Source organism: Lithobates pipiens, unplaced genomic scaffold (assembly GCF_037356315.1).
Source record: "Lithobates pipiens isolate NorthernLeopardFrog02 unplaced genomic scaffold, aLitPip1_a1.2 Scaffold_16, whole genome shotgun sequence".
In the NCBI taxonomy this organism is placed as follows: Eukaryota; Metazoa; Chordata; class Amphibia; order Anura; family Ranidae; genus Lithobates; species Lithobates pipiens.
In genome coordinates this window covers 111,662,361-111,675,453 of record NW_027507748.1, presented here as the reverse complement: position 1 = coordinate 111,675,453, position 13,093 = coordinate 111,662,361, and the positions used below count along the sequence as shown (strand labels likewise).

At 42.1% G+C, this 13,093-nt stretch overlaps 1 protein-coding gene across 1 annotated transcript in view; it reads left to right on the top strand.

Moving 5' to 3' along the window:
- The first annotated feature begins 10,733 nt into the window (after nt 1-10,733).
- Nucleotides 10,734-13,093, top strand: part of TAX1BP3 (Tax1 binding protein 3) — a 35,473-nt gene continuing 33,113 nt past the window's right edge. The window contains exon 1 of the mRNA XM_077480269.1: nt 10,734-10,876. Within this exon, the coding sequence (XP_077336395.1) occupies nt 10,838-10,876 (39 nt within the window). The 5' untranslated portion in view covers nt 10,734-10,837. The remainder of the gene's footprint in view (nt 10,877-13,093) is intronic.

Below are 13,093 nucleotides of genomic sequence, written 5' to 3'. Positions count from 1 at the left end.
AATGGGGCATTATTCCTCCAACTGATACCAAGAATGGGGCATTATTCCTCCAACTGATACCAAGAATGGGGCATAATTCCTGCAACTGATACCAAGAATGGGGCATTATTCCTGCAACTGATACCAAGAATGGGGCATTATTCCTCCAACTGATACCAAGAATGGGGCATTATTCCTCCAACTGATACCAAGAATGGGGCATTATTCCCCCAACTTATACCAAGAATGGGGCATTATTCCCCCAACTTATACCAAGAATGGGGCACCAATCCTTTAATTGGCTATAATGATAATGGATTGTCCCCCACCACCACTGACCACCAAGACCAGAACCTCATTTACTCCCTCTGATACTGAGGCATTTCAATTTCCACTGACCACAGTCAGGCCCCTCTAAAGTCTGAAGGGCAATAAACTGTCCTTTGTTTAGAATGTTTGAGTATACTGTAAATTAAATTCCATGCACCGCCTATTTCCTCCATACCTTTTATGATCCTGTTTCTAGATTCCGCTGAAACCAATGTAGTATGATATGTGGTGGCTTATTGATCCCTAAGGTTTACCATACACAAGTAATGCTGGATATACAATATAGGAAAAAGGCCGAAATTCAGCCATTAGACCGTTCGTTTTTTCGGCCAGTTAATGGGCACAAAATTGATAATTGTTTGGACGTTTTTGAGCTGAAAAAACAAAGGACAAGTTTGGAAATTTTCTGCCGAAAGAATGATAAATTGAAAGGTTAATGTGTTTCCTGTCCGACCTGTTTGCACTAGGTATATGTAAAAAAAACTAACATAAAATGTATTTATTTATGTCCACTGAACGATTTATAGGTCATTACATGATGGCAGCATCAATGTGATCCCCTATGCGATTTAGACCCAAAGTCGCATGGGTATTATTAGGTGTAGCCTGGTCCAGAGATTATATGCACTTATATCAAAGGAAACCAAAACCTAGGCTTCCAAAAGGTGCTTATGTGCAAAAAATATATATAAATAAGTGATGTGATACTCACATGCGACTTAGGCCAAGAATCGCATAGATATTTTTGCATGTGAACTCATCCAACAGCATATCACCCTCACATGTAAACAAAACTACTTTTAAAGTGCAAATGTGTAACAGAATAAATTGTGCACTTTAAATCAGGCATATAAAGTGCACGTGCCTATATACGAGGTGAACCAGGTTATAAAGTGAAAATTACTGTAAACATATACTCCAAAGTTTTCATAATGATACAACCCCACCACAAAAGGAAGGAAAAAATAAGACTAAAAAATAAAAAAAATAAAAATCTGAAAACAAGGAAAGAGAAAACAAACCACCCTATATAGAAGCGTATATAAAATATAACAAAAACAAAAACTCGAAATACCATAGGCCAAAAAAACTATCACAAGGTGTGGATATATAATGCAAATCTAAAGTCCATATATAAGAAAAAAGTCCAAAATCATAAAAAATATATAAAAAATATATACATGTATATTGTGTACCAAAACACCCTTCAAAAAATATATATGTGACCAAGAAACAAAAAGAAAAAAACCCAACAAAAAAGCAAAAAAGCAAAAATATGTGTTAAATGTCCATTATTAGGAAATCTATTGTGCAAATCCAAAAATTATATTCATAAGGTGACTTTCGTGCTTGCTGTATATCCTTCAAGTGACTTCCGTGCTCCCCCACAAGGTTCCCCACTCACCAGAAGAATACACCCCAGCAGGGGTAATTCGCCTTTAAATCAGCCTTATGGAATTCCAGCTCCTTGCCCATATACGATGCAGTCCTTCACATCCAAAAGGGGGTTCCGTTTATCCCTCGTAGGAAAAAAATTAAAGTCTCCAACCCACAATTTTCTCTGAAGCAAATTGAAACTCACCAAAGTAATTGGCATCCATCATCGCATTTGATTTATCTGTTTAACCACTTCAGCTCTGGAAGATTTTACCCCCCTTCATGACCATTTTTTGCTATTCAGCACTGCGCTAGTTTAAAGCCCCATACACACTATCAGATTTTCTGCTGATTTTTTCCTTCAGATTTACCAAAACCATATAATATGAGGTCAAACCTTAGGAGTTTCAATTTATATGCAATCAGGCAGGCCCTTGCACTACATGGTTTTGGTAAATCTGAAGACAAAAATCATCAGAAAATCTGATAGTGTGTATGGGGCTTAACTGCCAATTGTGTGGTCATGCAATGCTCTACCCAAGCGAAATTTATATAATTTTTCTTCACACAAATATAGCTTTCTTCTGATGGTATTTGATCACCACTGTTTTTTGGGAAAAAGGCAGAAAATAGCAAAAAATATATTTTTTACTTTCTGCTATTGCCAATAAAAAAATGTCATACATTTTGTCCAAAATGTATTTTGCTACATTTTATTGATTTAAAAAAAATCAAAAGTGGTTTGCGTGAAAGTTATAGCGCCTACAAACTATGATATACATATTTTTTTTTTTATACTACTTATGGCAGTGATCAACGACTTTTAACGGGACTGCACTATTGTGGTGGACAATGTGCCACTGGGAGCAACTGACTACCACTAACATCACCAGTGCCAATATTACAGTGATCAATGCTAAAAATATACATCATCACTGTACTAATGACACTGGCTGGGACGGGGTTAACATCTAACATCTAGAGAGATCAAGGGGTTAACTATGTGTAATACGTGTAAAGTGTGCTGCTTTTTACTAATGATCTCTCAATTTCTCATCCCTGCTTTTCAGGGATGAGAAACTGATAGATCCCTCCCTGTGTAATGAGCTCTGTATTAAATTTCAACACAGAGCTCTGGGCTGTGATGCCACGTACACACAATCGGAATTATGGTCAGAAAAAAGGTCTGATGGTTTTCCCAACGGAATTCCGCTCAAGCTGTCTTGCCTACACATGGTCACACCAAATTCCGACCGCCAAGAACGCAGTGACGTACAACATGTACGACAGGACTAGAAAAAGGAAGTTCAATACCCAGTAGCCAATAGCTTCCATCTCGTAGTTGAATCTGAGCATGCGTGATTTTTTGCGTGTCGGAATTGCATACACGCGATCGAAAAGAAGGTTTTTCCATCAGGAAAATTGAGAATATGCTCTCAAATTTTTGCTGGCGGGAATTCAGCCAGCTAAATTCCGATGGAGCATACACACGGTCGCATTTTCCGATGAAAAGCTCTCATCGGTCTTTTGCTGGCTGAAATTCCGATCGCGTGTACACAGCATGAGTGTACACAGATGATCAGCACATCCCAGGTGTAAGTCTTTGGCTGGGACTTGCTGACAGGCTTCCGCTGTGTACAATCACAGCGGGAGCCGACCGGGTGGCGCATGCGTGCACTATAAACCTGGAAGTAGGCAGCGACCTACCAGTACTTCACTTTGCCTACAGTGGCCGTCTGTCTGCAGTACAATGTAGATGGGCAGTCATTGAGGGGTTAAAGGGCATTCTCCCAGAAGCATTTTGGCTTGTCAATATGCATTTAGGCAAATCCTGGTTTGGCTTTATATATTTCGTTCAACAGTAAAGTCATCCTGGACCATTTTCCTTTGAGCCCACCGTCACAAAGCAGCAGATCAGACACTGATGTACAGTTCAGCTTGTATCCCTTCGGAAGTTTTCCGTGGCTCTTTGTCTACAGTTTGCACTATTTTTTGGTTCAAACTGGAGTACATTTTCCTCTTGTAGCCACATTCAGAGAGGTTGACTACACTCCTAAGGACGTTAGACTTCTTTGCAACTGTAGTTACAGTCAGTGGTCAAGCTGCTTGGAGTTTTGCCTTTACATTTCACATGCTAGTCAAAAAATCTATTTCTTATATTATGAAGCTCATTAGATCTTCTTCAAACTCCTGGGAGAGAGTGTTACATGGCACAGTAAAAAGACAAAAGTACCTAAATACTTTACAGATAGGGGACCTTTGTGTTTCACACCTGTTCACCCCTATGGACCAGAGCATTTTTTACATTTCTGATAGGACTTGTTTATTTGGTGATAACTTTGTTTACTTAAAGCGGTAGTAAAAATAAAACAAAAAAACAAACAAGCAAACTCTGCAAGGAAAAGATATAATGTGCTAGTATGCATTGCATACTAGCACATTATAAAAGACTTACTTTGAAATGAAGCCCTCCAGTGGTGCGCGGTTACCACTGCAGAGGCTTCCATCTTCATCCAGTCTTTCTTCCGGGTTCGTGGGCTACACTTGAATGGCCAAGTTATGACTCTGTCAAACCCCCGCATGTCTGTGGAAGTCACGACTGCGGTACAGGGCTCTGAAGGAACAGCACGGGTATGCCGTTCCTTAAAGAGGAAGTAAACCCTGATACTTCCTCTTTGTCTCCCTGCAAAGGTAAAGCATAATGGACTACTATGCATTGCATAGTAGCCCATTATGTGTCACTTACCTGACACAGGAGCCAGCGATGCCACCGTTGTCCCCTGTAGCACGAAGCGTCCATCTTCTTCCGGATATCGCTGCTACAGGGCTGTGAGTGGCCGAAGCAGCAAAGACGTCACTCTGGCGCACGCGCGCGGGAGCTGTAGGTGACAGCATGTTTGCCTTCACTTGCGGCACGCCCAGTGCGCCTGCGCCGTAGACAGCGGTGCCCTATTTTTGTAAAATATCTCTTGAAACCGTGTAGGTTAAGGAGATATTTATTGGACCTACAGGTAAGCCTTAATCTAGGCTTACCTGTAGGTCAAAGTGGTTTGTAAGGGCTGCTCCCTAGAATATCTCCTAAACAGTGCATGTTTAGGAGATATTCAATTGACCTACAGCAGGTAAGCTTTACTATAAGCTTACCAGTAGGTACAAATAAAAATACTGCATTTATTACCACATATATATATATATTTTTTTTTTTTTTCTTTTTTTTTCTTGCAACAATTTAAATTTTTTCTTTTTTTTTGTGTAATCCTTAGACAATTAAACAGAACAAAACTAAACTTAAACTAAACTAAACAAAATGCACTTTGAGCAGTGTTAGTGTAAAAATAAGTAGTGTACTGCAGGTAAAAAATGCAAATTTTATTCTGTAGTTTGTCCTGTTTAAAATGACACTAAAATCTTGATCCTGGTACAAAGCATTGAAAAGTTATTTACAAGTAAAGTGTTTTCTAATATTAGCAGTGCTATACCGCTAACGCACCCTCCAAATGTGAAAGTACCCTTATTGTTTCACTTTAAGCATCTTTAATATCACTGTAAAACTGTTCTTTAAAAAAAAAAAAATTTTTGCATTAATACAAGTCCGCCAGGGCAGTACCAAGACCCCCATACCCTTTTTATGACCAATAACTTGCATATAAGCCTTCAAAATGGGCACTTTGGTTTTACAAGTTCAGGTCCAATGGTTCGCGGTTTGGGTCCGCACTTTTGCCATGTTCTAGCATTCTAGCGTGAACCGAACCGGGGGGCGTTCAGCCCAACTCTGTCAACTACTTGCCACCGGCCCACAGTAGATTTGCTGTGGACGGGCGGCACAGGCAGGCCGGACAACGTACTGCACACCCTGCCAACCTGCGCTGTGATTTGGACACAGCACAAATTGGCAGCAGATTTCAGCTAATGATTTAGGCACACAAAATTCTGTGTTTATAGACACACAGAACGACACACACAGAACACTGGGCTCAATTCACTAAAGAATATCTTATGAGATAATGAAAATTTAAGTTCACTATCACTTTATGTGGCATTTACCTCAAAAAGCAAAAACACCTCATAAAACGACATTAAAGCAGAGTTCCCCCCAAAAGTGGAAGTTTCCGCTTATCTGCCCCCCCGTGTAAAATTTGGCACCTTTCAGAGGGAGGGAGGAGCAGATACCTGTCAAAAACAGGTAACCGCTCCTACTTCCATGTAAGGACGTTACGACAACCTATGTCATTTTCAACCCCTCCTCCTTTCCCTGCTGCCTTCTAGGAGACACACAGGTCCCCCCAGAAGACAACGGGACCATTTAGAAAGCGCAGCACCACTTGTGCATGCACACTAGGAAACAGGCTGTGAGACCGCAAGGCTTAACTTCCTGTTTCCCTTAGTAAGTATGTTGGCGCCCTAAGCCGATACGAGATGAAATACTGCATGGTTTCATGAGATAAATACTGCATATTTTGATGAAATAACTCATACTTTATTTTAGTAGTGTTTTTTTTGTGAATTGCAAAAACATTTTGGAAAAACGCTGTTATTTTATCTCAGATATTCTCCCAGAAAGAAAAAACAGCCAGATTAGTAAGTAAAAGCAGCACACGTTGCACTTGATTTCCCCTAGATGTTACTCCTTTCCCAGCCAGTGTCATTAGTACAGTGTCCGTGTACAGTATTATCACTGTATTAGTGTCATGAGTGATGTCAGTGTCAGTTTGTGACCTTTCCAGCCAGTGTCTGTTAGTGCCAGATTGCTCATCACCCTATTACAGTCCCACTATAAGTCGCTGATTACCATCATTACAGTATAGCGTCTATAGCTGCGTAAATTCCAGTATGTATACCATAATTTGTAGACATTATAAATGTCACACAAACCAATTAATATACACTTATTTTATTTTATTTTTTTACCAAAGACATGTAGCAGATTACATTTGGCCTAAAATTATGAAGAAACTTGATTTTATTGGATATATTGTATAACAAAAGGTAGGAAATAGTGTGGGTTTTTTTCAATTTTTTTTGTCTTTTTTTTTCATTTATATCAGTGGCGGCCACTCCATTAGGGGCACAGGGGCGCTTCCCCCCCAATCCATGTGCCCGGCCCCTAATCTACATGCAGAGCACCTCATGCATTGATTCCAATATTTTTTTTTTTTAGAAGTAGAATTAGCCAGATGCTCTAATTGGCTTCAAAAAAGGGTGGGCTCGGGGCGCAGAGCCCACCCAGTTGTGTGACAATAGTGAATTTATATTCGCTATTGTCCTTCTAATTCTCCTTTAGGCCAATCTGTACTTACCTCTGGGGATGCTGAGCTTTCAGTGCCCATGCAGCTGATCTAGTGGTCTGGGTATTTGAAATTCCCGCTATTCTCCCTCTTCTCTGTACAGCACTTCGGGGATGGATCAGAGGGATTCACTGACCAATCAGAATCGTTCTGATCTGCCCCGGAAGTGCTATACTGAGAAGAGCACAGATTTCAAATGCCCAGACCACTGGAGCAGCTGCTTGGGAAATGACAGTTAAGCAACCCCAGAGGTAAGTACAGAGGGCACAGGGCAGGGTGTATGGTGTTAGTTCACCCTTTTGTTTTTTCTGAAGAGGTGCTCCCGCAAACATCTGTGACCGCCGGGTCCGGAAGACCCCGCGCATCACGCATTATGGTAAATGGTCATTTGTAGCGACCATTTACCACGCGATTGCTCCGTCAAATGATGGAGCAATCATATGTAAACAAACCAGCGTCATTCCTCCATCCCCTCTCTATACTGATCTGTACAGTGAGAGAGGAGAGGGGAGAGATAATTTTTAGCAGTGCTGTGGGTGGGATCTGTAGTGCCCACAGTGCTGCTCCGTGCCCATACAGTGCAATACTCTGCAATAATGTGCAATACTCTGCCAATACTCACCAATACTCTGCCAATATTTGCCAATACACGCCAATACTCTGCAATACTCTGCCAATACTCGCCAATACTCCCCAATACTCTGCTAATACTCTGCCAATACTCCCCTATACTCGCCAATAAGTTTTAACAGAAACAAAGATTATTATTTTTTACCAAATTTCCCGTCTTTTTTGATTTATAGCGCAAAAAATAAAAAACCCAGCGGTGAATAAATACCACCAAAAGAAAGCTCTATTTGTATGAAAAAAGGACAACAATTTCATATACGTGTTATGTTGCATGACTGAGTAATTGTCATTCAAAATGTGAGAGCACCAAAAGCTGAAAATTGGTCTGGTTAGGAAGGAGGTTTAAGTGCCCAGTGGTCAAGTGGTTAAAGATGGCCCTGCCCCAAATCCCTTTCTCATGCTTGCATAAAGGCCAGTGGGGCTTTCAACTCAGTCAGCAAGGAGTACATTAATGATAGTGAATGTCTCAGCGGTTCGCCCTTTTAGCATATCTGCTCAAACTTAGAGGGTATACGTACCACTGAAATTCGCAATGTTATTGAACAAAGGAAGGAGCTAAAGTGGTTGTAAACCCTTACAACACACTTTAACCTATAGGTAAGCCTAGATTAACGCTTACTTGTAGGTGCTGCAAATATCTCCTAAACCTACATGGTTTACAATTCCCCCGTACGAGGATTCCTTCTGCACATGCAGATGTACTGTAGGGTCTGGTACTCGGCACATGCGCACTTCAGAAGGGTCATGGCGTGCCGTTTTCATTAAACGACATGCCGTGACTGGCGGCTCCCGCGTGCACACGCAGGAGTGACATTATGCAACTCCGGCCAGTCACAGAGACGGAGTCCGTGACCCCGGAAGGAAGATGGACACTTCCAACCGGCGAGGAAATTGGGGACATCGCTGGCTCCTGTGTCAGGTAAGTGACACATAATGGGCTACTGTGCGATGCATAGTAGCCCATTCTGCTTTGCCTTTGCAGGGAAACAAAGAGGAAGTAAACCCATCAGGGTTTACCTCCTCTTTAAGCTGTGTTTGCCTAAATGGGTCTAGATCCCCTGCGAACACTCGTTCAATCTTCCCACTAGTCATCACATGATTGTCTATTGAGAAATGCAGAAGCCTACTTATTCTTCGTCGCCTTAAATCCTTAAAACCCTGGTCTCAAAACTCGGAGTACCCAAAATTGGGATCATGGGATGAGTCGACACCTCAGTTTTCTTGAACATCTTTTTAATAGATCGAAGAATGGCACCTACTGTCGGGTGTCTCATCACAGCCTGTGGTATCTCCACATCCAAGAGCCATGCTATTCCGTCCAGGGGTATGGTAGTCGTTGCTTGTTCCATATGTATCCATGATTTATCCTTTTGAAGCACACACCAATCCAATACTCGTGTTAGGTGTGACGCTTCATAATAGCCAACTGGATTCGGGAATCCGACCCCTCCCTTTTCTTTTGATAGGGTTAAAATATCTCTACGTACTCTCTGTGGTTTTCCCACCCAAATAAACCTTGCTCTCAGGTCCTCCAGGAACCCTGGGGAGATATTAATCAGTAGGGTCTGGAACAAGTATAACAATCTTGGCATTACATTCATTTTTATGATATTAATTCTACCAAACCACGTAAAGATTTCCTTATCCCACAGCTGAAAATCGAATTAAATTTGTTGCGCCAATGGTACAAACTTGAGTTCAAACACTATTTAACTTGTTTGGTATTTTAGTCCCTAAATAGCACATATGGGAGCTCTGTTCTGACAAGGGGGAAAGTGATGACGTTTGTGATCCTGCAGAGCAGAGAATAAAATCCATCACTTCCCTTAGTAAAAGCAGCACATAGTTTACACAAAAACACGTGCTGGGCACACATTTAACACTTTGATAGCCTTAGATGTTTAACTCCTTCACAGCCAGTGTCAGTGCAGTGACAGTGTATATTTTTAGCACTGATCACTGCATTAGGGTCACTGGTTCCCGCAAAGTGTCAAAAGTGTCAGTTAGTGTCGCTGATCACCGCCATTAATAGTATAAAATAAATAACATTTCCAGTACACATCCCATAGTTCGTAGACGCTATAACTTTAGAGCAAAAACAATCAATATATGCTCTTTGGGATATTTTTTACCAAAAATATGTAGCAGACTACATATTGACCTAAATTGATACATTTATTTTTTATTTTTTTGGATAGGTTTTATAGCAAAAAGTAAAAATTTTTTTTTTTTAAACAAAATGTTCGGCCTTTTTTGTTAATAGTGCAAAAAAAATAAAAAAATCTAAAAATCAAATACCACCAAAAGAAAGCTCTGTTTGTGTTGAAAAAAATGACAAATTTTATTTGGTTTCAGTGTTACATGACCGTACAAATGTCACTTAAAGTAACACAGTGCTGTATCGCACAAAAATGCCTTGGTCATGAAGGGGAGTAAATCTTCGGCAGGACAAATGGTTAGATCAGTTTTAGCTTTTTTTTTGATTATAATAATAATTATACAATTTTCAACAATTCCATTTAACAAAAAACATCACATAAAGCAGCTTAAATCTTCCAACTTAACAATTGTTAAAAAAAAAAACAATGTTGGCTTATATGATCCAATCACATCTAGTGAGCACTTCTCGGGTCTGCTTAGTGATTTGCACTGCATTAGGTTGTCAGCTTTCTGTAAATGTTACAATTTTTGCACCTTTCCACCCCCTTACATGACCGTAATGGACATTCATGGACAGATGCAGAAATGACAGATTTTACAAACTTTTTTGTAAATGTACTGAAAGTTGTAAACCCAGCACAGCATTCACTCCCCATAGAGCTCCTGTACATTCTTCTCCAGACACCATCTGCTCAGGAAGGGGGCGGAGACTGACTTCCAAGACACGGTGCCCCATTATTTACAGTTCAGTGGGCGGGGTCCCGCTCTTCTGCCTGTACAGGTGAAGTCTCTGTAAGGGGCGGGCATGGCTCTAATTTATGAGCACGTCTACAGGCGCTGCTTTGTAGGGGCGTGGCTTCTGCGCCTAACTGGAACGTTGGGTGTGGTAGTAATAAGAGGGCTGGTCTGTAACGTAGGCGTGGTTTGCTGAGCTTGGATTCCGAAATGTAAGGTTGTGGGTGGAGTTTGTTGTAGAGGCCCGCCTGCTCTATTCATATTCATGAGGTGGGCGTGTGTGAGGCCCGGGTTCGCTTTGTCCAGTGAGGGTGTTGGCGAGTTGAGCGGAGTCCGGAGTCATGTCTTTCATCCCTGGGCAGCCGGTGACCGCCGTGGTGGTGAGTGGGCTCGGTGGGGCGGACATGGGAAACTCTTGACAACTCCTTGTGTACTTTGTGTGAGAGAGCGGGGAACTTCCATCCCAGCATGGAGCTGTCCTCATACCGGGGGGACGACACACCTAGAGCACGACTGTGACGTCACCACCCCTCTACCATAGAGGAGTCATGGGGGAATGATGGGCAGTTCTGGTCCCTGCACCCATCACCCCCCTGTGATTGGCATAGACAGACATGGGTGATGGGTGTGACCCCCAATGATTTCTATAACATGCAATGTAGATACAGCCATCTGTCACACATTACCCATTGTAGGGCAGGAGGAATCCCATTACTGTCAATGGGGTACATTCACAACATTGCAATGCATAGATGCAGGCCGCCTTTGTGTGTGTGTGTGTGTGTGTGTGTGTGTGTGTGTGTGTGTGTGTGTGTGTGTGTGTATTTATTTTTGTTCCCCATAGACTTCAATGGGTGACCATGGAAAAATGCATGGAAATGCAGACGAAAGCTGACATCAGGACTAAGTAGAGTAGTTCTAAAGGCAGGGCATTTTTTTACCCTAATTAACCACCTGCTGACCGTGTAACTTAGATATAAGGTGGCATGGCTGTAGGGATGAGCTCAGGCGTGTTGGCATGGAACACGTGCAGAGGCCGCCAGTAAGTCGGTGCAGTGCTGCATCAACTTCCTGGCGGGCTCTGCACGTGTTCCATGCCAACACGCCTAAGCTCATCCCTACATGGCTGAGCCAGGTCATGTACCTAGTATGTGATCTGACACTTCTGGGGCACACAACGCCACCAACGGCCTTCTCCTGCTATGAGCTGGTCAGTGGGTACCGCAGACTTGGTGCCCGCAGGTCCTTCGGTACAGAGGGAGAACGCGATCTTCATATGTAAACAAGGCAGATCATTGCTCTGTCAGTACAGAAGGCATATATCGTATTGCTGCAAAGCAAGGGCACCGATCCATGCCTTCCCCTGGTACAAGCACCTCCCCCACAGTAAGAAAACACGGAAACATTTTTAATCCAGATGTTAACACCTTCCCCGCCAGTGTCATTAGTACAGTGACAGTGCCATAGGTGTGCAACCCAAAGCTCAAACATGGAGGCCTTTCTCTGCAGCCTGGGCTGCACTGGACAGTGAATGAATGGGAAGTGCTCTGTGCTGAGTGGCTTCCTGTTCATTCACAAACTGAAGATAGTAAACAGTTTACTATGCTTCAGTTATGATTGAACACAGCGAGTGAGTGGGCCGGTAATAAGGGGCCGATAAATGACATATTGACTAGACCTTTTCCCCACTCTCCATCCTGAAACCCCCCCCCCCCCCCCCCCCCCGCAGCAGCTTAGGGGGAAGGAGGGAAGCCAGCAGCAGTGAGAGGGGAAGCCTGGGCAGTAGAGGGGAATCGGCACCACACAAGTGATAAGGGTTTAGTGATTCCCTAGCACACCCCCTGCGCACACCTGTGGCAGTGCATATTTTTAGCACTGATCACTGTATTAGTGTCATTGATCCCCAAAAAGTGTTGATGTCCAATTTGTCTGCCGCAATATCGCAGTCCCACTAAAAGTCGCTGATCGCCGCCATTACTAGTAAAAAAAAAAATCACATTTGTAGATGCTATAACTTTTGCGCAAACCAATCAATATATGCTTATTGGGATTTTTGTTTACAAGTAGCAGAATACATGTGAGCCCAAATTGATGAAGACATTCGTTATTTTTTATTATTTTTTTTTTTCTCTTATATATGCTTTATAGCAGAAAGTAAAATATATTTATTTTTCAAAATTGTCTATAGCGCAAAAAAATAAAAAATCACCAAAATAAAGTCCTATTTGTGGGGAAAAAGGGACATTTCATTTAGGTATAGCGTTGCACGGTCACGCAATTGTCAAAGTAATGCAGTGCTGTATTGCAAAAAATGGTTTGGTCATGAAGGGGGGTTAAATCTACCCGGAGGGCAAGTGGTTCAATCCCTGTATTAAAGCAATAGTAAACTGCATTAAAAAAAAAAAAAAAGTTTAGGTCATAATATGCTAGTATGCATCGCATACTAGCGCATTATTACAGACTTTCCTGAAAATTAACCCCTCCAGCGGAGTCTTGTCACCACTGCGCCGGCTTCATCGATATGAATGACTGAGCTAGCAATGATGTCACTTCCACGCATGCGAGCGGGGGTCACTGTATGGCTCTGAAGGAACGGT